The 26037-nt window shown below is 36.8% G+C and overlaps 1 protein-coding gene across 1 annotated transcript; it reads right to left on the bottom strand.

The window, feature by feature from the left end:
• Positions 1–62: 62 nt before the first annotated feature.
• Positions 63–17917, bottom strand: LOC122094036 (probable hexosyltransferase MUCI70). The gene is made up of 10 exons (XM_042664635.1): positions 17713–17917; positions 16845–17630; positions 15754–16071; positions 15437–15650; positions 15196–15305; positions 14906–15105; positions 7234–7337; positions 1241–1428; positions 950–1149; positions 63–490 (listed from the first exon to the last, which is right to left on the bottom strand). The coding sequence occupies exons 2-10, from the start codon at positions 17104–17106 to the stop codon at positions 281–283; spliced, it is 1806 nt and encodes a 601-aa protein (XP_042520569.1). The 5' UTR covers positions 17107–17630; positions 17713–17917; the 3' UTR covers positions 63–280.
• Positions 17918–26037: the final 8120 nt, after the last annotated feature.

The raw sequence follows: 26037 nt of genomic DNA, 5'->3' as shown, positions 1-26037 counted from the left end.
AAGATTCTGGCTCCATCGATCAATTTCAAGAACCAGAATGACAGAACAAGACCCACTAGGTGTTGCAGTAATGGCAGGAAACTCATATTATTTATTTCGGATTAAAATATTTACAATGAAAAAGAATAGATATTGACAATTCCGAACAAAATTCAGAGTGTTCTCTCTTCCAAACAAGGCCTGCTACCCCTCAGTGCACAAATCCTCCTGCCCTGCATTGAATAATTTTGAAACAGGGAGGGAAAAAAAAATTATATATTTTGACAAAATTCAAAAGGATCTAAAATGAATTGTTCTCCCTGCTACCAATTGTAACTTTACGGTGACGCCTCGAACTGGATCTTCTTTCTCTGCTACGCTTAGTGGGCACCTTCTTTGGCGGAGACCTTGTAAACCTATCAGTAGGAAGCTCTGGCAATAATGCAGGAGGAGGATGAATAACTATGCCGACCGGAGGTGCCATGTGCTCTAACAAATCTCGATGGTATGCCTAACACATTGCATCCTAGGTTAAAAACATATATATAAAAATAAAAGATGAATAGAGCAGAGGGAAAAGGCAAACAATGCTAACTATAGGCAATAACTCTTGGTCATCAGGTCAAAACATTCTTAAACTCAGTTAGCCAAGAGTATTATCAATAATCAAAAGTGACTGATCACAGAACATTTCTTTTTCATTCTAAGTACATTAAGAGGCAAAGTTAGTCTCTATGAGGCAAAACAACCATTTGAATATTTTACCAGATAGCACAGCAATCATGAAGCAGAATAAAATTTACCACTACAACTCAAGAAGAAAGACCATCCTCACAAAGCAAAATTTCAGAAGATAGAAAACTGAGTAAAGCAAAAAAAAAAAAAAAAAAAAAAAAAGGATGTTGGGGCACGAAAAGTTAGCTATAAGAACCAGGGAAATATATATATATATATATATAGATATAAATACCTGAACCACAAAATTGCGTCTTTCACAATCCAAGAACATGTTGATACTCCAGTTTACTTTTGACATTATCTTGTCCCTCGTGGTGGAGAAGCTTATCTGGTCCCTTGACGTAAAACGGTCAACTTCATTGAACCAGAGACAGGTAAAGAGGTTGGTAATGGGAATGTGCTCCTTTATAATCACACATCCTTCAGGGACATCTGACAAAACAAATTGATGATTCACAGATTTCAGTTCAGAAATGATGAAAATAGAAAATAAAAAAAATACAACAGCAAAAGGTGCACATACCGCTGGTTATTGGAAGCTTAGCCTCAGTATAAGGGGTCAAACCCTCCTGCTTATAAAACTCGACCTGATAATCAATGGAGGCGTTGTCATATTTCCCTGCTGCTTTATTAGCCTCAGCTTCATCAAACACATCAAAGCGTCTATAATGCCTGGAGATTGCAAAAGTGGCATTCTTCCGCCACAAGAATCTAAAAAGCAAATGGAACAACTAAAAATCAATACAATAGGCTGATGATCAGAATAGCTCCCAATTCATGTGCTGAGCAACGGGGCAAATACAGCATAAGATTTTGGTTACGAAAAACTCATATTTCAGGAGTTCAAAATTTCTCTAGTCAACTAATTTCAGAGGAAAAAAAAAAACATCTTAGACCATCCACCTTATCTGTTTTACAACCTGTAAATGTTAACGTTCCCTAGCATGTGTTTGGCCAAAATTTATGTCCATTGCAATCTGTGGCCCATACCTCTGGCATGGACGGAGAAGACAATACAGACAAGATAACGCCAAATGAACCGAATGGTTCGGGCTCAGATGAGAATCCCCTTAATGATGAATTGCTGTGTAACTACCAATCCACACTTCAAATCCTAACCAACATTCAATCTAGCCTCATTCCTTGTATCCAGAAACAGGCCTGAAACTTTTGATCTAGGGGCCAGCTATTCCAATATTGATGTCACAATAGGCCCAATCCAAGATTCCACTGTTGAACAATAAATAAAACGGAAGATATTAGCACGATTGGTGAACCAGCCCACATAATTTTATCTTTTAGAATAGGTAGTGAAACTTGGACACACTGGGTGATGAAATTATATGAGCAACATTTTTAGGACTATGGAGCATAGAGATCAAATCAGTTAATCAACCCTCACAAGAGGCAGTAACTGGACAAGGATAGGATAAGATGTTATTAGATACGGAAGTTTCTGAAAAAATTCAGGGCTGCTAGACCAAGAAGAAGAGCCAAATCTCCTAATTCTAAACAATTAATATTGCGATAATGTGAGCGGATTAGTTGATGATTAAAAAAAATTTGATCGTTTGATTTGGTTTTAGAATTGGTAACGTCTCTACCGCACTTGATGTTTTTGTCTGGTTATTGCCTGCACGGGAGAGTGCTTGAGATAGCAATCTGGTTAAGAAGAGCTTCTGGAGTCAGCACATTGGCTGTTTTACTGTGGGGGTTGTTTCGTATTCACATTTATTCCCAAAGTTATTAATGCAGAAGTATACAAGTAACTAACTCCGCAATTTATAACCCCAAACAATACAAATAGGACTAGGAAACAAAGAAATAAGACCATCAAATAAACCCCCAAGGATACAATCCATATAGGAGCAAAATCAGCCCAAAACCCAACCCGATAGGAGAGAGAAAGACCTTCTATAGAGCTAGAAAGAGAAAGGTGCGGCCAAGTCTGTGGGAGTCCGATTGAGCTGCACTTTTGGGTGTAGATAGTCCCTAGGGAGGGTACAAAAACCCAAAATATGAAAGGCTTCTGATGGCTGGTTATGAAGTTATGCGCTTTCTTGATTTTCAGACCTAGGAGAGAGAATGTGAAGAATTCTGCAGGAACAGCAACTTGTCTTCTTCAGATAACCTTCAAGAGATGATCAATTGATCTTCTTAGAGTATAGAACCAGTCCTCCAAAGGATCTGCAGATCAGATCTCAAAATTGGGCAGCAATGAGAGTCGATTGGCTTCAAGAACAAGAACTCTTTGTCTGGCTGATTCTGATTTTGTATGCTTTAACAGGTCTGAACTTCTAATAACAATAAACAGATAATAAAAATAGAAAAAGAAGAATCGATGGAGGGTTGAGAAGGGTGAAAGCACGGTTTTCCTGGGGCCTAGGCGATAGTCGCCTTATTTGTCTGGCTAATCGATGAATTATTGAGTGATTACTTAAGATATTATTCATAAATAAGCAAATACCCCCTATTTGAATCCAATAAAAATAATTTAAAAATCAAATTCCAAAAGGATAAAAAGTCAACCCCCCAGTCCAAGAAGAAAAACTGGATTTTGGTTATAGGGGCGATTTTCAACTTTTAAATGCTGGAGTTTTTCTCAATTATGAAAATTTTATTAATTCTATCATGTTAAAACATTGCTAAAAACCAAAAGTCCGGTAAAATAATTTTTTGTTTTGATATCCATAAAATTATTTTCATTCAGGCGATTTTAACAGCATTCGCGCACTTAAAAATAAGTTTGACCGGAGCATAACTTTGTCATTACAACTTAGATTTAAGTAATCTTAGACTTGTAGGAAAGCTGGTTTTATATTATAACTGATACAAAAAGTCTTATGTAAAAATAATATCATTTGACCAGTCAAACTTGTTATAGAACCAGAGCATTTCTCTAAATTTTGATTTTTTATAACTTAATATGTCTTAATGTTAATTTTTTTTATTTAATATGGCTAAATCTTGATTTTTAATGACTTGATGTTGCTTAATCTTGATTTTTTATGATACAAGGTATATATATAGCTTACTAAATAATGTTAAAAGATAGAAAAAATAAAAAATAACAATTGGTCGCCTTGTTCGCCTCAAGGCATGCGCCTTCACGCTTAGACAACCCTCCACCGCCTTGTCGCCGTGACAACTATGGGTGAAAGAATAAAGGAATGGGTATCTCACCCCTCAGGTATTAGGTATCACACCCCTCAAAGGTTTAGACATCTCATCTCTCAATAACAGTTTTTTTAGTTAAAGAGTAATCACTCAATAATTCATTCATCCAAATCTGCAAATATATGTACATAGGCTCCACTATTTATAAAGGGTAGAATAGCAATCAAACTACTACTAGGAGCTAGTTTCCCAATAGGACTAAACACTCCTACTACAACTAGGAGCTAGTTTCCCAATAGGACTAGACACTCCTACTACAACTAGGAATTCAAAATAGGACTAGGACTTGACTTTATGACTCCAACATAGAGTAGGATTAACTAATAGTCCATATAGGACTTTACAACCGACCAATGACCTAATGGGCCTTTATTGAATTAAATAGGAACTAACTAAACTAATGAATTAAATCCCCTTTTTCTACCTTCTAGCTTCTACCCATATTTTAGGCCCATTAAAGTGGCTTATTTCAAAGAAAACTCATGGGATCAAAGACCCAACACATATATAACACAACCCAAGGCTTATTTGCAATAAAATAAGCCCAAGTGACTTATCTACATCAGTTATCTTCTGCTTCACTTTGTTTTATGTTGTCTACTGTTGTAAAGAATCTGTATATGATCAAAATGCTACAATTGTATCTCTTCCCAATAAAATTTCTCTTACGCCTATTACCACTCTCACCCCCTCCCCCCCCCCCCCCAAAAAAAAAGAAATTAATAAATAAAGAAATTCCCGCCATATAAAAAGGGAAATCAACTTCAAAAATTCAAGCAAGGAATTAGAAAGAGATACTTTATTAAATAATTTGAACAAACATTCTTCAGACCATATGTTCAAAAATAAAGCAATTGCCCAACTGCCCCCAGCTTCAGAAAGGCATCATGAGCATATTTCCGGGCCTGATAGAATACCAAGTCAGGCAGTATTTGAACCCTCTCAACCCAGCCCAAGCATGGTCCGGTTATGGAAAAATTCCTCTACACAATGTCTTAATGACATGGCAAAAAAAAAACCCTCCCTATAAGCCACAGAGGCATGATATGGTATACCAGTCCGAACAATCTTCCAGGCAAGCAACCCATAGAATTGGCCACTTGGACATACATTGCAACCCTCCTCCCCCTTTGAACCTCGTTTGGCATCCAGATGACCACTATAATCACATGCCCAGACAGGCATGCTCTTAATTGAAGTGGAATATTCACTATATTATCCTCACAGCTTCTACCATTTCGTACAATATTGCCCACCAACATGGAAACACATATTAGCCAGTGAATTACAAATGTTTGCTACTCACTTCACCAAGGCGCATGCCTTTTCTTGCACCTTAAACTTCAGGTGTTGGGAAGGCTTAGGGCCTTTCATCTGTTTCAGATGGAAGTTGCCCCTAATTCACAAGAATCATGACAAGATAACCAAAGTTCCCGAACAGCTTCAGGCTTCAGAATAGAACTAAGTAAGAAGGAAAATAGTACTGTGCCGAAAAATAAGGCCCACAGTAATATTACCCAAAAGAAAATGAATAACTCAAATCCAAACTAGTACCCTCCTGATTACCTGAAGGCTACAGAAACTGCCACTGACCTAAAATCAACTGACAACTTAAATTCCTCCTGAACCACTAACCCAAACTAAAATTCTTTGTAACCCAAGACTCCTACAAGACCTAGCACATAACATAAGAGCCACCAGTAATGCGGGCTCCACAGACCCCAAAAAAAAAACAAAACAAGGCCTTCCGCAAAGTGTGCAACAGTTATTACTTCTTGCTTCATTTCCTACCTGATGCGGATCCCAGGGTTCAAAAACCCTATTTTGACCACTTAGGGGCCCACTCAGACAATTAAACATAATTACGCGAGCAAGGTGGCAATTCTGCAAATTTACAGCGAAGGTAAAGGCTCTTTTGGGAAGAGAAAGGACTTTAGGACATAATAGTAAATAAACCTGAAAGAAGAGGACAGATCTTGAATAACAATGGAGAAAGGGTGCAAAGCAGAAATAACTTTGAGACACTGCAGTACTAATAAGTGAGGGGGGTCACTTGTAACTCCAGGACTTTACCCTTCTTCAACCTTACGACCTGAACTCCAACCAAAGAGTAATCTCATTGGCTTGAATCAACAAAAATCCTTCATAACAACTTCAATCAACAAGCAACTTGGGATGAAGATTCTTAACTCACAGGAGTACTAAATGCAAGTAATACCCAGACCCAACAATCAACTGTAAATGAAATAAAGCTGCTGCGATTTAAACTGGCGGACGAGGCAGATTTAGGTCTAGTTGCATGTCTTTATATCTCAACCAGAAAAGGATTTAGGAGCTGAATAGTGAGGGTTTCGGGTCACCAATGGAAGGATTTCTTTTGCCCGAAATCTCGGAATGAACTGCTTGCTTCCCCAAGGAGGTCAATCGACTTATGTAGGACTCTTAGGTCACCCAGAAATAGAGCACACTGTATTAAGTTATGAGGAAAGCAGAAATAGAAGGAGAGAGGAAGGAGGTTAGAAGATGAAATCTGACCTGAGAAAAGATGAACCAAAGGAAGTAAGAGACAAGAGAACACGCACAAGTGCATAGCTGAGAGGTAAGTCTCGCTTTCTTCAATATTCCAAACCTTAAATCTAAATCCCAAACGTTGGGTTACACGCTATTATATAGAATTAAACAAAGAGTCCTAACCCTATTTGAAACTGAAGGTAAGCATAAACTCTTAGCCCTAATTTCCACGTACTACGCCTATCGTTAACTAACAGCAACAAGATAAAATTAAAATTAAAGTTGACATAATAACCCTAATCAAATCAACGCCTAACTGCATCAGTACCCCTAGGATTCACTTAGGTTTGCCAAGTGTTAAACAACTAGATGATTAACTAGAGTGGATTTAACTGTTAAACTACAGTTTCAATGGTGAAATTCCAAACTGATGAATAGAGCCACATCTCAAGATAAAACTCTACACACAAAAAGTGTCACTACTATGAAAAGGATTCATTGAAAGATCATGTTTTTTTTAATGCAAGTTATTCATAAAAAGAGAATAGTAGTACAAAGGATACAAAAAATGATACATAGAGGTGATACATAGAGGTATTATCCTACTAAGAGGATTGACGCTCATAAAGCCAGCCCAAAACCATGACGATAAAAATGACGAAGGAATGTCATCCACAAAACAAGCTCTCTATGATGATATAGAAACCACACATTCAGGAGTCAGTCTTGAGACTATGAATTGCTCACTCAAACTACACTTCATTGACCTTTTACATACTAACAATTTGAAGGAAATATCTGCAGAAGTGAAAATGGCATAAAGTGTACCTCTCAAGAATTTGATATGGATCCACAACTAGTTCAAGCTTTCCATCAATCCATATAGAGAACCGGGCATTAGGGAAAATCCTGTGTAATAGAAGCTTTGGAACCTGAAACAGGTAAAATTCAGGTAAGAAACCATCTGATACCAGTCAATGCTTCAAGAAGTCATCTGAGCATAAGAATGAAAGTTTCAATGTTTCATTGCATATAAGTAAGGAGGAATACAACTTACAGAACAAACGCCATCTACTTCAACTAAAATTATTTAACCAAAAAGAGACTGTACATCGACGATCTTCCAATTGTGCTGTCAATCAATATCATGAAGTCCCAACACCCTATAAACCAGTACAGGAACTTGTTGACCAAAGGTACCAATTTAGCTCATTAATACTAAACCAGATCTATCTCTCTCTCACTCTATAAATATATATATATATATATATAGATTGGTTCACATAAGCAAACAAACCCCAGTTGAAATAAACTCCAAAACAAATCAGTTCCAAGTTTCAGATCTGTAATTCCAGAAGAACCACACAGCAGGGCTGAACTTAGGAAGAAAGCTTTGCTCACAAAGATAGGGAACTTATAGGACTATCACACCTAGTCGTAGGTAGCTTGTGAACAGGCCAAAGGTCCCCCAAGTTTTGACCCAAGTAAGCTGTCAGTAGTACAGCAGCACAGCAACAGACCCTGGGCTGAACTACGGTTTCGGCAGAACTGGAGGAGAAAGCTTGTAACTCACTAACGGCTGCTCAGACAGAGCAAAAAGGTCAGTCGAGTGGTCCCCTGATGCGTCCTTCAATCCTTTCAAAGGACTTCCAAAACAAGTTGCCGGTTGAGGAGATCCGATGGTGAAAACAGAGTCCAGATTAGGAAACTTTGGAGAAAACCTGCTGAAGCTGTTACAGGCCTTCAAAGGCAGCAAGGGGCTGGTCGAATGTCGCTTGTGGCCAGGAACAAGCCCTCAAAAGGCATGGCCAAGGTGCTTACAGATCTGGGAGATTTGGTGCCTGAACAAGAAAAAGGAAACTTGGAAATTTGCAGGAATCGATCTCTGTTGTGTAGCTGATCTAAGTCTTTGTTGAAGGATGATTGTCGGGTCTTCAAACAATGTTCATTCTACTCTCAAACCACTCTCTCACAGATTGAAACAAAGAAGAAAAATAAAGTAAAGAAAAGAAAATTGATGGAGGGGTGGAAAATGGTGGAAAAAGAATGGTAGAACGGGTATCTCACCCCTCAATGGGTTAGGCATCTTACCTCTCAAATATTGTTTTTCTGCCAAGAACTTGCACTCAATAATTTCGTTAATTAAAGTCTAGCTATTACAATCAATTGGTGCCACTTTATAGGCTTACATAACTTGGAAAAAAGTCGTCCTCATTTTTTATAGTAGGGGGGAATCAACACCACTCGATCATTAGTCTCCTTGATTAGTTGATCCAATGCTTCTCACGGATAACACACACAAAATCAGTGACTGTCTGATGCTTGTTGTCAAAGAATAGTTGGGGGGAGAATGAAATCCAAGATTTTAATCTTAATGGGGATATCAATAGCAGGTCCCTTGTTTACAATGAAATCTTCGATTGTAGCCTGCCCACGAAGATCATCTATTTCTACTTGATCTTCTACTGTACGAACAACATCAAAACGAATCATCTTAATTGGAATCTTTTCTTGAACACCAGATGTTCAATATCAATGTAACCTCGATCAAGTCTTCTGCTTTGTCATCCATTAGATGAGTTTCCAATGGTTAACAGTTCAAGATTTTATGTGAAACAGTAGGGAACATGGTATCAGAGCAGGAAGTCGTGTCCAACACCTGGGAGGTGCAAAAATTGGGTAAGGGCCAAAACTTCTCCCTCGGTGCCGCATGATCTCCACATGCAAGGACCATGGGATCTTGGACTACACAAGCGGGGAAATATAAATGTAAATATTGATCCTGCCCTTCCCTAACGGTTTGAACTTTTAGGTGAAACGGTAGAGAAAATACTCTGCATCAATTTCTCATAGCCCTTCTTGAAGCCATTTTTGTCCTCTCTACGAAGTACTCCAATCAAGTTAATCACGTGATGGATCAACTGCTTATCGATGTTCAGGATTTTTATCGGATACCAAATAATGCAAAATAAATAGAAGTTTCTATTGGTGGTGAGAACAAGTTGATGCAGATCAAGTAGAGATGGATCTTATGCTATAGAGAAAAGCAACAACAAAATAACACTATTTCAAAGCCCATGGCAGCACCAAAGAAAAGTGAAAATAGGCTATTGGTTAGAAGAGAAAGGTAGGATAATAGGGAGAGAGAGCACGAGACTCAAAAAACAATTCATTCTATCACTCCAAATCCCACAGCTTACATATTTAAAAACTTAACTCAATCTCACTCGTCAGACGAAAGTAAATAAAAAAATTAAAAATTAATAAAAAAAAACGACTCTATCCTCCAACGATAGTCTAAGAAGTTTCCTAATCTAATCTAAAAAGCTAGAAATAACGATAAGTTTTGAGTCCAATCCTGTTTACACTACCAAATAAAATAATAATAATAATAATAATAATAATAATAATAATAATGGGCCCAATGTATTGGATAAACCTTAACCTTACACTTGATCCCATGTATTCCCAAATTTTGGGCTTCTAAAAGAGACCCATTACCACAAAAAAAAAAAACTCAAAACTAATAACTCGAAGGCCCATAGAACCCAACAATGGACCAAAATAAAATATTCTAAAAGCCCACTAGCCCAATTGGACACCCTTAACTGCATCAATGAATGAAATTTTTTAATGGAATAGATACCAAGAGCTGTTGACGCACAAGTACTGCTGTTCCATCTCCCCTGATCTCCTCTCTTGATTTAGGTGTGATCCACCCCTCTTCCCACCTTTACTCTTCCCATTTTTATTGTTATTCTTTCTACAGTTCCGTTTTTTTGCCATTAATGGCAAAACAGAATCTGAACTAGCTTTTGTTGACTCGCCATACCTCATCAGTTTTTCCTGAAAATTTGAGGTGATATTTGCTACCTAAGGGCGACCCAAGCAGATTTCCAGTCCAAAAACCTGCTGGACTAGAGAACTTCAAATCGAAACTTAGATCAGGTCCTCCCTCTTCCACCACTACCTGTTTCAGTAAAATATTTTATTCTTAGGAGACAGATCTGAATGCTTGTTGAGTTGATTCTATAGTTCCATGAATTAGGGACCTTCACCGAAATTTCAGATCAACCTGAGCCCTATTCAGGCTTCGAGATCCCTCATCTGAAACAATTCAGGTCTACTGCCCTCACTGTTTGCAATCGTGAGGAAGACATTCTTCTTTATTTTCACATGAGGAAAGGCTAGTTAAAATTACTCGAAGCCCATGCATCCTGAGGTTTATTTTGTTTTATCCCCAGCCTTCTTCTAAAAGTCCAGTATCGTCCTTTCCTTCAATTATATTCCTGGTTGTGATCTGGAGCGGACCTTGGTGCAAGGGTAAGGTTGCTCCATCGTGACCATGTGGTCACGGGTTCGAGTCATAAAACAACCTCTCCGCGAAGCAAGGGGTAAGGCTTCGTGCATTATCACCATCCCCAGAACCCAGAGCAGCAAGACCTCAAGTACTGGGTACACATTTTCTTTTGTGATGAAGGGCTGAAGGTTTACTCAAGGAGGCACAAGGAAAAGGACCATTGGGCACCTAATTAGGCAGACAATTGGCCTTTTAAAATAAGCCCACAATGGGTCTTTAGTCCCAGTTTAAATAATTCTGTCTTGGGCCCATAATTAAGTTGTGTTATTGTCACTTAAGCCCATTATTGTCCCACTTCTCTATATTTTAACTTAAGCCCACCAGGACTCATGTTAGTTGCTTTTAGTGATTCTATTTTATTCTCTATCTTTTCAATTACTTTCTATTTCCTTGTACTGTTTTAGAAGCTATTAATAAAAGAGATGTGGAGAAGTTACCCATGATTTGGAAAAGCAAAGAAACCTGTCTTCTCATGAAGCTATACACCTATGGTGATTTAGTTAAAGCCACAAGTGGTGGAACCTTGTTTAAGGTGGTGGTGAAGCTGTCCTTTCTGCTTTTTGGTTCACTGTGATTTTGTCCTATGGGTCAGTGTTCTATTACTCTTGTCTCTTCTATCTTAGAACACATCAGTTTGGCTCGTGTTCCTGTTTACCATACCCAGAGGATCGTGAACTGTTCTGAATATTCATGAAATTGCCATTAATCATTCAATTTGAGTTATTTGTCACTTGCGAGCCCATAGAACCCTAAATTTACGGTTTGTAACCCAGTATTGCATTAAATAACCTTTCCAAAAAAAGAAAGATATTTCCTTAGGAACATTTTCAATCAAGCAAACCTTACCGAGAAGAGTAAACGCTACCCCCTTGAACACCAAGGAGAAGTGGTCCAATGGACCACAACATTGCATGGGGCATTTAAAAATTAAGGGGACTGCTAAGTTGGTTGGTACTTTGGGTTTTGATATTGGATTGTAGAGACCATGGCATAGTTGTCACGGCGCCAAGGCAAACCAAGGTTGGAGGATTGTCTAAGCGCTTAGGCAAGGTGCCTGCCTTAAGGTGAACAAGGCAATCAAGTGTTATTTTTATTTTCCCTATTTTCTAACATTATTTAGTAAGCTACATATACCTTGTATCATAAAAAATCAACATTAAGCCAGATCAAGTCATTAAAAATCAACATTTAGCCACATCAAATCATAAAAAATCAACATTAAGTCACATTAAGTCATAAAAAATCAACATTTAGAGAAATGCTCTTGTTCTATAAAAAGTTTGACTATTCAAATGATTTTATTTTTACATGAAACTTTTTGTATTACGTACAACATAAAATCAGCTTTCCAACAAGTCTAAGATTACTTAAATCTGAGTTATAATGACAAATTTATACTCCGGTCAAACTTATTTTAAAATGCGTGAATGCTGTTAAAATTGCCTGAATGAAAATAATTTTATGGATATAAAAAAATATATATTATTTTCCTGGACTTTTAGTTTTTAGCAATGTTTTAACTTGATAAGATTTATAAAATTTTCATAATTGAGAAAAACCTCAGACATTTAAGAGTTGAAAATCGCCCCTATAAACAAAATGACAAAATTATGCTCCTAACAAACTTATTTTAAAGTATGTGAATGCTGTTAAAATTGCCTGAATTAAAATAATTTTATGGATATCAAAACAAAAGATAATTTTACTGGACTTTTAGCTTTTAGCAATGTTTTAACTTGATATGATTTATAAAATTTTCATAATTGAGAAAAACCCCAGGCATTTAAAAGTTGAAAATCGCCCCTATAACCAAAATCCAGCTTTTGTTCTTGGACTGGGGGTTGATTTTTTATCCTTTTGGATTTTGATTTTTAAACTATTTCTATAAGATTCAAATATGGGGTATTTGCTTATTTACGAATAATATATTAAGTAAATGAAATACAAAAAAAATTTACTTAAATGATATCTGGCATAAATAAGTGTCAAAACACAAGGCGACATGCAGTGCAATAAGGCGATTGTCGCCTAGGCCCCAGGTAAACCGCCTGGATGCCAAGTCATTGCCTTGGCAACACCTTGACAACTATGGACCATGGTCTATCTAGACATCTGGTTTGGAAATGTTTGCTTTGGTTGGATTTGAGCTGAAATTCTCCTAACTTGTTGGTTTGGCCTCTTTCCTATTACTTTCATTTCTCATCTCTCATCTCTCATCTCTTCATTCAACTTATTTTGTTTGGAGTGTAGACTTAAGTTTGGATAAGGTTGAGTTAGTAGTTGTTAGTTATTTTTTTTTTTAAATCAGTGAATATAGTTATTACAGTCAAGGTTTGAGCTAGTTCAGGAGTCTAATCACGTGAAGTCCATATAGGTGACCCTTGCACTCCCTACAATAGGTCAATGAAGAGTTGCTGCCATGTTGCTACATTCAAATCACTGAAGATATGATGGCATTCAGGGGCTACAAAGGGCTACAAGGTGTAATGATTAGAGATCTATCGCTGTATACAAATAAGGCCTATCAACTCTTCTTTTCTCTGTTTCTCTATCCTTCCAAAAGGGGGCATCCCCACTGCCAAAATGTGCTTCTGATCCAGAATTCAGCCTCCATTAATATCTTCAATCAATTGCATATAAACTCATCCGTCACCAAGCTTTTGAATTCAATTTCCTACCCATTTTGTTCGATTTAAGAAAATAATAATAATAAATCTCCATCCATGACATGTTCATCAAACTCTTTTTCCTAAGTATCTTTTGTTTTCGAAACTTTCCTTACCTTTTCCACAACCATAGTCACCCTAAACCAATCCTGTTAACAGCTTCAATGGCCCTAAATCCTCCACCATCCCATGGCCATCAATTCTGATTTTCAACTCTTTTTCTTCCATTGATTGAAAAAAAAAAAGGAATTAGAAACTTTAGATTACCCAACTTATCCCCATGTTGTGGTGCTAATGAAATGCTTTCAAATGCCAGTTGCAAATTGGAACCTTCTCTTCTATAAGCAAGGATTACATTAAAAGACGCCTTAAGAAGATCTACAGAATTGGTGTACCTAGAAACCAATCTGAAGTCCACCTTCCCCTCTCCAACTTTGGCCAAATCATTCTTTTATTTTGACAGATAAGTATAAAAGTGTCCCAAAACCTGGAAGCATCATATCTCCTTATCTAGTAGCCACGTCATCATATATCCTTTCTAGTGGCCACAGCATTGCGCTTTTCATAAGGCCAAGGAACTTGAGCTTAAGAAATGCAATAGAGAGGCATTCCTTAAATTCCTTAAAGGTTGACAACCACATATCCAAAATATATCGATCTGGGACAGTCACATTGTGGTATCTTGCATCCCTTCAATAGAACTTGTGGCCTACTCCTGGAGGGGGAGACAAGGAGAGGGAAAGGAGGGAGAATGATAGGGTACAAGTCGCAGCATGTCTCTGATTGAAGACTTGAAGACAAGGTTAAGGTCCACATTCATTCACATAATAATCATCACAGAGTAAAAAAATCAACTCTTAACAACTATGAGTTTCAAGCAAACGAGACTGAAAAGTAGCAATTGCTTTACAATTAATTACATAATACAGGAAAGCACCTCCCCAGGATGGTGAATTGACTTATCAAACCGCCCAAGCCTAATAAAGTCACACAAGGCAATTGATGATCCAACCCCCCCCCCAAGGTGTTTTTCCTTGATAAAACAGAGATTTAATTAACAGGGTAAAGGCCCCACCCTTTTTTACCCCATCAGTAGGATTCTCCCACTGGTAGTTCAAAAGAGAGATGTGTAAAAACATATAAGGTAAGGACTCTGCACATAATTGTTTTTAGATTCCTATCCAAGAGTACGACGGCATGATGCACATAGATACTTGTGTATTAACGAAAAAACTAAGAAACACAACTAACCATATGTAGGGGGGGAGGGGGGAATATCTGCAAAAATCCAACCAGGCAAGACCATAATATGCCTCTGTTTATTGAACATATTAATTAATTACAACAACCAAACTCCTGTCCTTGTGTTCTAAGAAAAGTCAATATTCTATTGCAACTAGACTTACTAAGAGCCAATCAAGCATAAAATCAAAATGAACGGGATCAATTTAAAAAGAAAAATAATTACGCGTACCTTTCCATTCCGTCTCGCATCAAGATAAGGAAGGTTACGGACAACAACAACTCTCCATAATCCAACCTTATTTCCACCATCCAGGACACTAGAATTTCTCATATAAGCTTCAGTCTCTTCATCAATAAACATAAAAAAGCAAATACTTTTCTTCGAAGCTTCACTGATATTTTTGGGCTGTTGTATGATATCATAGTTTCCTTAAAAAATATAAAAATTCAAGTCAATCACAAAAAAATATAACTTGAGCTCAAGAAACTAAATGCCAGAAGAAATTTAAATTTCAGTACCAAATATGGCTGATGCTACAACAATACCACGGCACTGTTCCATCTCAAGAAGGTCCAAATCATCTATGTCAAATCCAGTCTGATGTCCAGGTTTTCTTCCTTTAACAAATCTGATCATAACAACGAGCATCGATCATCACAAACAATAATTGCAACCCAGAAACAGTTCAGGTTGAGAGAAAAGTTTACTGGAACCCATCAATAAGTATACACAAGATCTTGAGAAGGTGAATAGCCATACCCACAATGTACATTCATTGACTCTTTTATATCAAAAGAATCATTTCTCTGCTTCAGAGAAGGATATCCACCGAATTCAGATCCTCCATATGGTTCCGTTCTAATTGAATTTTCCTCATAAACATAAGTTAAATTCCTAAGTACAGGAGATGTTGATGATTCTTTTGGCATAAGGGTTATAGCTTGTTCAACAGGAAGGTAACAAACTGGACAAGCTGAAAGGAAAATAAGCAACAAAGTCAGCAACAAATCATAAATTAAACATACTTCCATACAAATATAATAGTGTGGTTGCAAATGCTCGCAGATGAAACTTACGGCGTGGTCCAGTCCGCTTTCTATCATTTGGCGGGGGTGGAAGTGCAAACTTTTCACATGGATGGCGAAAAGGAAGAGCATTTGGCGTAAAAACTGAAGGAGGTGGCGGCTGGATTTCGCTTACAGCAGTCATCGATACATTATTTTGTAAAGAAGAATTATTACCTGTCTTGTTTTCATGTGATCCAGAATTATTATCTGTCTTGTTTTCATGTGACCTAGTACTCATGGGATCACCGGGATCAATTGATGGCAAGCTGATGTTGGGCCTAATGTTTTGCATATGCTGTCCAGAAACAACCTCTGATACATCTTCATCTGAAAAGAAACCAAGTGAATGAAGAATTTTTTGGCAAACAAATAATGGCATCTACCAATGTCTAGTATAACTTAGAAAAATGACCCCAGAAAGAGGAATGCTTAGTTCAGGACATGGCCCTCCCTGGGAGAACTCGACATTGTGTTAACAGATATCAGGAACATAAATATAGAGCGTGCAGGTATGTCATAGTTCTCACCAGAATATATCCCATCCTAAGGAGAGGCCTCACTGGGTTATCACAAACAATCCAGTTTGTGATACTTTAAGGAAAGACAGAACTATGAATGGGAAACTGTCCAGAAAAAAAAAAAAATCACATTATAATGGCTAGTGCATTCTATAAGATCATAAGAATATCCACACCCTACAGGTCCTAGTTAAGACTCATGAACCAGCAGACCATATTGCATTGCATAATTCAGCAGCCGTACTGCCCCAGATAGGAAGCGAGAATTCATGTTTTGACTCTCTCAATCCTCTCCCGAACAGATGAATATGAACAAAAATAAAAAAGGAATATAAACTGAACAGAATGAGATACCAATAACTATCTTGTTAATAAAGTACTAAACAAGATGGATCACTGTCGTTATAACAAAAAGAGGGCAATAAAATTTTGATTTTTGGCCAACTTCCCCAAACAAAAACTGAACTTCAAGTATTAAAACAAAAATACTAATATCATGTAAAATTTAAAGATGCAGTGTTTATCCCACAGAACGACCATTGCAATAGAATAATGAAAGATAGGAAAAAATGGAACACAAACCTTTAGTAATAACAGATAGAACTGACATGAAAACCAAAACAGAGATGGCCACCACCAGTAGCATTCCAACCCTCCTTCTGCCAGCAAATTTGCAGATCCGTGGAACACACCTTTCCTTATCTCTTGAACCAGGCAGAAGCATCTTTGAGGGCTTGCGCACAATAATGGGTGACGTCTGAATTGGCAATAAAACACTGTTTTGCAGCTGTTGTTGCAGCGATCCATAACTTCCTGTACGTAGACCCAATGACCCACCAGTCATTGTCCCTCCAGATGCACGGATTTCCCGTTCATCTCCCTTGTGCCAATGAATACCCTCTCATCCACAATTCCTCCAATTCTCCTCCACAACCAAACTCAGAAAAACAACCTCTTGAAACCATCTATAGATCAAAGATCCAATTTCCCAAAACTACTACCAACTAAGTACGACTTTCGATTTATCTTTATTCTCAACCCCTGCTTCAAACTACCAATGCACACCACTCACATTGTCGGTGAACCCGGAAGAAATATAGAAATATAGATATATATCTCCTGCGATCTCTACTGAATCCGGAAGAAAAACTCTTATCCTCACCTTCCAAACTAACAAATCGAAACTTTAAATCACAGAACCAAAACGATAACACAACAGTAATAATCAAATCAACCCCCTCTCCTCTGAATCCAAAAAAGGGAAGTTTTTGGAATTGCAGAAACTATAATAAGAAGCCAAATCTACTCAGATCAAGCCAAAACTTTTTAGGAAAGAAACCTTCTGCAATGTTACCATTAAAGGAAACTCTGGAGAATAAAAAAAAATCAAAGGTCAGAAAGGGCAACATGTGTGAACGCGAGCAGCAGCATAAGAAATCGAAAATAATACCTCATTGTCCACCATTGAACCTTCTTCCCATATCAAAAAACAAGATCTCTGCTACGTAATTTCTCCGTAGTTTCCACACAAAACTATAATTTCTCGCTAATCATTCAATTGCTTCGCTGTGTGTGACCTGCAAATCTGAGATCGTGAAAGAAAATGGTGTTACAGTTATCATCAGCATGGGAATTTCAGTGTATTTAAGCTTTTCAATTTTTATTTTTTTTTAATTATTATTAATAAAATTGATTGGAAAGCAGCCCCCAAAAAAATATTAATTCAAAGATGGAGTGCATTAACAATAAAAAGTTCTTAAAAAACCCTAAAAAATAAAAAACTAGGATTTATTCGAATCCAATGGCTGTCAAACTTTGCTTGTACGCTTAGTGCGCACACTAACTAATATAGTCATCGTTACGTGGATTTCAGGCCTCATCGTGGGCCAAGGAAGAGATTCAACCGATACTGAATTACTGATACGGATCAAATAGGTAACGGTTGGGATTGGAATATTGGTTTGGATCGGACGGATATGCCTTTTTTATTTTTTATTTTTTTAACATTTTGGTCCATTTTACCCTTATACCTTATCAATGGATTGGTGTCGGCCGATACTGATCTGATTCGGACAATCTTGACCAATTCAATCCGATTTTTTAAACCATGGCCAAGGGTATCAACTGGCATGGTATTCAGTATGTTTTTTTTTTATATGATACAATTGATCGTGAGTAGGTATCGAAAGCATATCAAACTTAAAATTTTGATATATTTCAATAACCATATCGTTCTACTCTAATCTGATGTCACTATGGTTTTAAACAATATAAATATAATTTCTCAGTCAATATGGATATAGTTTCGGTATGATTTTTATTTGAAACATTTGTGTTTTAGTATATGTAGGAGTAATTCCTTATTTAATAAGGATGTCAACCAATATGATTCGAAGTTTTGGTACAGTTTCATACCATACCATGACTAACCAAGAAAATGTTGTTTTGTCATATCAAAAAATTGTATCAAATCTCTTTCAGCACAATTTTGATACGATAATTCATGACAATTCAATATGGTTTCGCTATCAATACCAAATTGACACCCTTATCATGGAACGAGATCTTCTTATGCACCTTAGACGGTTAAGAGGCATTTGGGGCACATGCATCTTTTCTTTTTTTCCCTTTTTTTTTTTTTTTTTTTCAAAATGCTTAGGATATATCGATCAATGCTACCAGCTATCACATGCGAACTGGAGAGGATCCGAATCCCTTGTCATGGCCTACTCATAAAACATGATTCGAATCCAAAGGCTATCATTTTTCAATGATGTGACATCAAAGGATGATCCATAATCGGGAGGTTAGCATTTGATGCAAGCGGGACCTGACCAGCCAAAAGGACAGGTTCGACGATCACATGGCAACGACAGTTGGTCCCGTCGTAGTGGCTAAGTATAGAATCATTATTTTAAATGAGACAAATTTTGAACGATCAGATATGTATGAGTTGTGAGCATCATGGCATTAAATGATGGTGTGACATGCGTTCCCCTGTTGGGTATCGCGTAATGATCGTATGAATATAGACTAATAAGTTTTTCTAATTGTAAATCACTTCTACGTGAAGGGATATTATGATTAAAAATGAAACTGAATGTTTCCATGGGGTATTTAATATAAGGGTGAGGGTTGGGCGCATGGTTCGCTTTTCATAAGTTAACGCATGCACCAATGGGGAGCGTAGGATTGATTAGGCAAGGCATCATTTCATAGAATGTGGGGGCTAGGGAGAAAAAGACACATACATGACGGGCTTCCAACATTTTCCCTTGATAATTTTGTGTTGATAACTATACTTCTTTCTACATTGTCCATCTCAGAGAATAATTGAAAATTCAGGTTTAGACTTGGCAAGTCATTCAAGTTGAGTTCAAAGAATATGACATCTGATCATGAATTATAAAGATTTGCCCAATATTTAAGAAATGATCAAAGTAGATCCGAATTTTTATTGACTTTAATGTTTTTGCTTAAATATGATTTTTTTTTAATGGGTCATATACAATTCATAAACTATATATTTGATCTTGATCTACAACCAAACGAAAACCTAGAATTTATATTTGTTATATTCAATATCAGCCATTTTTTCTTCTCGTTTGTGAAGCAACTATGCCTTAGTCCCTCATTACTCAAAAAAGAATAAAAACAAGCAAGATATTATTTAAAAAAATAAATAAATAAACTAACTCACCTAAATAAGGTTTGAGTCATTTGATTCGCCGAACTTAGTAGATTTTGCAAAGGCCAAGTCGAGTTGAAAAATAAAACTGATTTTCCAACTATATGTCATAGAAAAGTATTGCAAACATCTCTTTGGATGTTGGGCCAATTTCCTTATATTTTTTTTAAGGGTGATTCACATCAACCTCCCCTGACGTTTGTCTATATTACGTATTCCCCCTTAAAAATTAAAAATTACATTTAAACTCATAAAACCTAACATTGTTAGACTAGTGTTAGTTTTAGAATAGGAAAAGATGTAATTACCCTTCCTCTAATTCTTCTTCTTCTTCTTCATAAAACAGAAAACATGGCGGCTTTACAGCAATCTCCAATAGCATTTCAATCCCCTGTCTCCACATCCAACGCGAGCCTCCGGTAAGGTGCTAGCTCCCAAGACCATCTGATTATCGTTCTCCGACAATTTCTCATACCTCAGGATCCCAAAACTCGCCACGAAACTCTTCGAAAAAATCAAAACCCTAGGGAGAGGTGGCGACGCCGCTGGTGCAAAGATGGTGGATTCCTCGGCCGGAAGCTACGCCAATACCCTTGCGGAGGTCACAAAATAAAAATCCCTGTGTTATAAATCTTTGTAGATAAGATTTAGGGTTTGGATTGATCCCAAAAAAAAAGCTTTAGGGTTCAGAATCTGGACAAAGAAGAAGAGCCAAATCGGTCATTCGGGTATCCTTTTTCTGGTTTCCCCTCTTTCTTCTCCCAAATCGATTAGTTTAGAAGTGAAGACTTTGATTGTTGTTTTATCCTCTTATGATCTCCATTTCTAGTTAGAACAAATGAAATTTGGTTACATTTAGAAGTGGGAAGAAAAAGAAGAAGAAGAATCAGAGGAAGGGTGTTAGAAGAAAAAGCCAATGGTTGTTGAACAGGTCTTGAAGCCCTTACAGTGTTAGAAGAAGGAGAAGAAGAAGAAGAAGAAAGAAGAAAGAAGAAGAGGAGGGTGTAAAATTGTCTTTTCCTATTCTAAAACTAACACTAGTCTAACCGTGTTAGTTTGGGTGGATTTAAATGTAATTTTTAGATTTTCAAGGAGGAATATGTAATATAGGCAAACGTCATAAGAGGTTGATGTAAATCACCATTTTTTTAATAACAACTTAAAATTGCAATTTTGACCCATTTTGAACAAGGTACATACTAAGAAGTTGAGGCTATAGAAAAAAGGTTACGGCTGCGAAAGGATTTGTAACCAATATGTCCACTTGTTAAGATTTTTTTTTTTTTAAGTAATTTAAAATTGCAATCTTAACCCACTTCTAAAACGTTGTACTGGGAAGTTGAGGCTGTAGAAGAGAGATTACAAAAGATTTTTTTCCCTTCGATAAGAGGTTATGAAAAAAGTTATAAGTTGTAATCAATTTTTTTTTCTTTTTTAATGAAAAACGACAATAAGGCTTCATTAAGAAGAAATAAGGGGTATTACATCATTTTTTTTTTTTTTTTTTTAGAAAGGGGTATTACATCATTTTAGGAGTTAAAGTTAGTGAATTGAGATTGTTTTCTATCGTCCAAAAAGCTTTAAGTCTCATTAGTAGTACTGGGCCTGAGACAAAAAATGGGACCAGACAAAATTTTATATATTTCCATAAATAAAGGTACTTCTCTCAAAGGCATGAGGTAGTACTATAATCAGAAATTAAATATTCAAGGTCCACTTAATCACTCAAATCCTCCTTGATTCTCTATCTTGTGTCTCTAGCCTGTTTCATGGACATGAGAAGCCATGAGTACCTTTTTTTTTTTTTTTTTTGATTGAAAGAAAAATGAAAAAACAACAGCAAATTTAGGTACCATCGGTTATACCACCGTTTGCCATCTTATCTTGAGCCATTGACACAAAAGCAGTCACATGTTCTGACTTAGGTTTTAGCCTAGAGGTTACATTAGCCATGTGTTTATATACATCCAAAAAAATGGCAGCTGTACTTAATGGCCACAAAAAATTTTGTAGGTCAAAAGAGAGGTTGCAAATGATCTATGAATTAGTCCATATTTCTATCAAGGATATTCCACGTTCTACTACCGATTGAACTCCAAGCAGAAGGGCCCTGGCGCTTCCTTCAGCAGGGTTTCTTGTCATTAAATAACCTGTTATTAGTAAATTTTTTGCATTTCTAATCATTAAACCGACAACCCAACTTGTCAATTCTAGATTAGGACAATTGATCACTGCACAAATTAAGATATTGCAATCCTTTTTAATTGGGCTAGATAGGTTAAGGGTAGAATTTGTTGGGATTGGGTCAGCCGTGTGACCCCTTGGCAGAATCATTTGTCGTCGATCAGTGGTCCGGTGTATCCATTTCATAGTTGGGCCTAGTATGTCATGTGGATTGGGTTTAGCCTTCCTCAAAATTATTCTATTCCTATGGTTCCAAATATAATAGCACAAAATGATAAAACGGGAGAAAAAGTACTCTCAATCACCATGTAAAATATTAAAGAAATACATAATAATATGTTGGAAAGAAGGAGCCTGGAGAGCCGCAGTGTTTAGTCCTAATGGGCAAGCGGCCCAAATGCATTTAGTGAAATCGCCCAGAGTACTTGTGTCAATAGTAATTATTGTTATCATATAATCAACAATTAAGAGATATCATTATCTTTAACAATGATAGACGTAGCCCATGCAAAAATGTTAGTATTTGCATCAGTGACTCCCACACAAATGAGAATTGGTGGGTTCATATTAGAAAAAATTGGAAAATGAGGAAAAGTTGTGTTGAGTAGATTCACTTGGGTAGGGATGGGTGGTAAGCTTGAGCGATCCATTGTTTCATAGGGTGAAGAATCAAATAGAGATTTGGTTTATCCTGATTATAAGTCACTATGTTTCTATCTACTAAAAAGAGTCACTATGTTCCTATGTGTCCATATGTAGTAGTGATGAAAATAGTGAAGAAAAAATTTGATTTATCCTTCAAAATGAAAGAAATATGTAAGAATATGTTTAAAGGAATAATCAGAAAGACTTCAGTTCGTATGCCCAAAGGACACGCTGCCCAAATCCTTTTAGATATTTTAAATATTGGATGAAGTTTGATTTTCAGAGAAAATGCCACCAATGAGAGCAAAGAGATAAGTAAGCACACATGTTTGATAATCCGATTTGGTTAGTAAATGAACCAGAAGTTGAGAATTTCGTAGCCAATTTGGTGGTTAGGATCCCTGTTTTGGAGAGCTTACATCACCAAGTATCATTGTTTAAGGAAATTGGAGTTCTTACAATATGATTCACAGTGAGGAGAGAGAGCGTAGCTGTGAGTAAACTAGACTTTCAAACATTCCGACAGATGAAGTCAATTATCTAATTAAAATTGGAGCACTTGGTCTATTCACAATTGATTTATCAAGAGTAAAATTCGGAATGATGGGTATCCATAGATCAGACCAAAAATTGATATTCCTACCATTTTTAATTTTAATATAGACTAATATTTTAAGTATATTGTGTTTTTTTTTTTTTGATAAAGATAAGTTGTAATCAATTTGATTGCAAGCATGGCTGTAACCAGTTTGATTGCAAACAATAATAATAAATATAATCATAAAATTCAAAGAAGCAATCATCCATCTCCTCATGTACTTTAAATAGAGGACATTTGATTACAAACTAATCAATGAAATTGTTGGTAACACTTGTGAATCAAGGCCCCTTGTGAACATTTTGAAGCAAAGACTCCCATGCCCAATGGCTTTGGTGGGGGTAGTAGTGTCACCATCACATTAAAATGGTGGCAGAGACTAATGACCATGTTTTCCCTTTGTTTTTTCCCTAACAAAATAAAATGCCTAAAGATTAATGTTCATATTGTTTTAAATAAAATTTAATTACTTGGACACCCTTATGCTATGGTTAGTTTATTTGACACCTTAAAAGTTTGAAAAGTTTACTTTGAAGATCTATGAAACCTAATAATATTAGTCTATTGTTAGTAGTTAAATGGAAAGACCATTTTACCCTTATATTGTTTAATTTCAATTCAACTTGCGAGATGAGATATTGAGTCCCTCGTTGTAGGATCAAATAAAACAGACAAAAGAAGGTCAGGAAGAAGATGTAGCCCCCAACACGCATGAGTCCCTTCATCTTCTCTCCCTCAAACCACCTCTCTGTCTCATCGGCCTCCATACTTCTTCCCCCCATCATCACCACCACCACAACCACCACGTGTCTTCCCTACCCCTCCTTCCTGTCTTTGACCTTGACCAAAACCACTGGATTAAGTTTCCCCTTGACTTCCTCCCTTTGGGTTTCTTGTCGTTGTCGCTTCTACTCTCGGACTTGTTTACCCCTCCCCTGACTCTCTCGATTCTTGCAAATCTCTCTTCCTGTGCAATCCATTGACTCGCCAGTTCTAAGTCTTACCCCTCAACTCTTCCTAGTCTTGCCACGGCACTGTCCTGATCGGAACCATCGGTCATGTCTTGCTACTTCTCCAGAGAGAACAACCTCCCAATATCACTATTCACTTGGGAAAAAAAAACACTAAATTTCTCAATTCTAACTTAATGGAAACCAACCTGAAGAGATTGAAAACCAATTTGAAGAGATGAAATTGTTTCAAATCGATCTACAGTTTTCAGTTTCGATCGGGTTTCCTTAAAAAAACCTTCATAGCCAGAGACTTCTTGCAATATAAGATTTTTTATTTTTGCATTTTTCATTATTAAAACAGAGAGGCTTAGGTGTCCCTTTCCCCTTCGATGTATTACAGTAGCAAGGAAAGAAGGGTTCTTCAACGATGACAGATGAAAGGGGAATCCCTTGACACACTATTTAAATATAATTTTTTAGGTTAATATTTTTAAAGGGTAAGATGGTCTTTTCATTCAGTCACTAAGGGTAGTTTGGGTATTTAGGAGTTTTTCAACTCATGACTTCATCATTAAATGGTGAATAACTTACCGAAATGGGTTAGTTGTAATAAATATTGAATGCAAAGGTGATTCAAGTAAGCTTTTCAAACTTTTGGGGTGTCAAATAATCTGGGCATAGTATATGCCTATATGGGGTGACCAAGTAATTAAAGAGAGGGTTTCCTGACCATGTAGGTGCTACTACACCTCTCACATTAGGTTTTTAAATCATTGTTTCCTTTAATTTAAAAATAAATAAATAAAATAAAGGAAAGTATTTCCTGTGGAGGAATGCAACATCTGCACATATAAGAGGACCAATGGAATCGCATGAGGATGAAATAACCTAAAGGGTGGTGAATAGGTTATGTTAGTGAAAATTTAAATCTTTTCGATTATTATGAATTCCAAGTGTGATTGGAAAATATAAAATACAGAATAAAAAGAATCACAACCACACAAGACTAAGATTTATAGTGATTCGACTCAACATGAGGCTAATCCACTCCTTGCAAGAGCCTCTTGTAAGATATTCCACTAGTTTTTCCCTTTTAGTACAGTAGATAAGGAGGAAAACCTTTACACAATCTTTTAAGGATAAGATAATCTAAATAATCCCTTTTACAAGTAGAGAACCACCTTTACAATCCCCTTTAACGTAAAGAGACACCTTACTCTTTTAAGGATAAGAGAATCCTCTACACAAGCATAAGTACAGTATAAATTTAATGTAAAAAATACAGAAATATAAGTAGTAGAATAGAAGAGGGTTACCTCTGGTGTGGTGCAAATAAAATATGCAATAATGGAATGAATGCACCTTTATAGGTCTCCACTGAGCTTTGACTTGAAAAATAACAATGTGGAAGACTCTGATAAGGACTTGAGCTTATTCTTTTGATGAAGTGATGATGACCAAGTGCTCAAGTTGTGTAGATTGCCTTTTGACTAGGGGTGTCAATCGGTCGGGCCGGTTCGATTTCGGTCGGGCTTAATCGGGCTTGAAGACTTTCAAAGGCTACACCGTGTCCGCCCATTTAACTAATCGGGCTTAGTTATTGAGGGCATGGTACACTTTATATTCGGTCGGTCGGTCTCGGTCTATAATCGGGCTACCTTAATCGGGCTTTAATCGGGCCTTAACCGGGTTACGGACATGTTTAAT

Source organism: Macadamia integrifolia, chromosome 11 (genome assembly GCF_013358625.1).
Source record: "Macadamia integrifolia cultivar HAES 741 chromosome 11, SCU_Mint_v3, whole genome shotgun sequence".
NCBI classification, from domain to species: Eukaryota; Viridiplantae; Streptophyta; class Magnoliopsida; order Proteales; family Proteaceae; genus Macadamia; species Macadamia integrifolia.
The sequence above is the reverse complement of the archived record's forward strand: the minus strand, read 5'-3'. Positions and strand labels throughout refer to the sequence as shown.

What these genes read in the sequence shown, in the direction of transcription:
- LOC122094036 (XM_042664635.1), bottom strand. Translation starts at nt 17,106, where the DNA reads ATGACTGGTGGGTCATTGGGTCTACGTACAGGAAGTTATGGATCGCTG. An exon ending in ATGCGAGACGGAATGGAAAG is followed by an intron (nt 7,338 to 14,905) that starts GTACGCGTAATT and finishes TACCTGTTTCAG; the next exon opens with GTTCCAAAGCTTCTATTACA. An exon ending in CCATATCAAATTCTTGAGAG is followed by an intron (nt 1,429 to 7,233) that starts GTACACTTTATG and finishes TTTGCTTTTTAG; the next exon opens with ATTCTTGTGGCGGAAGAATG.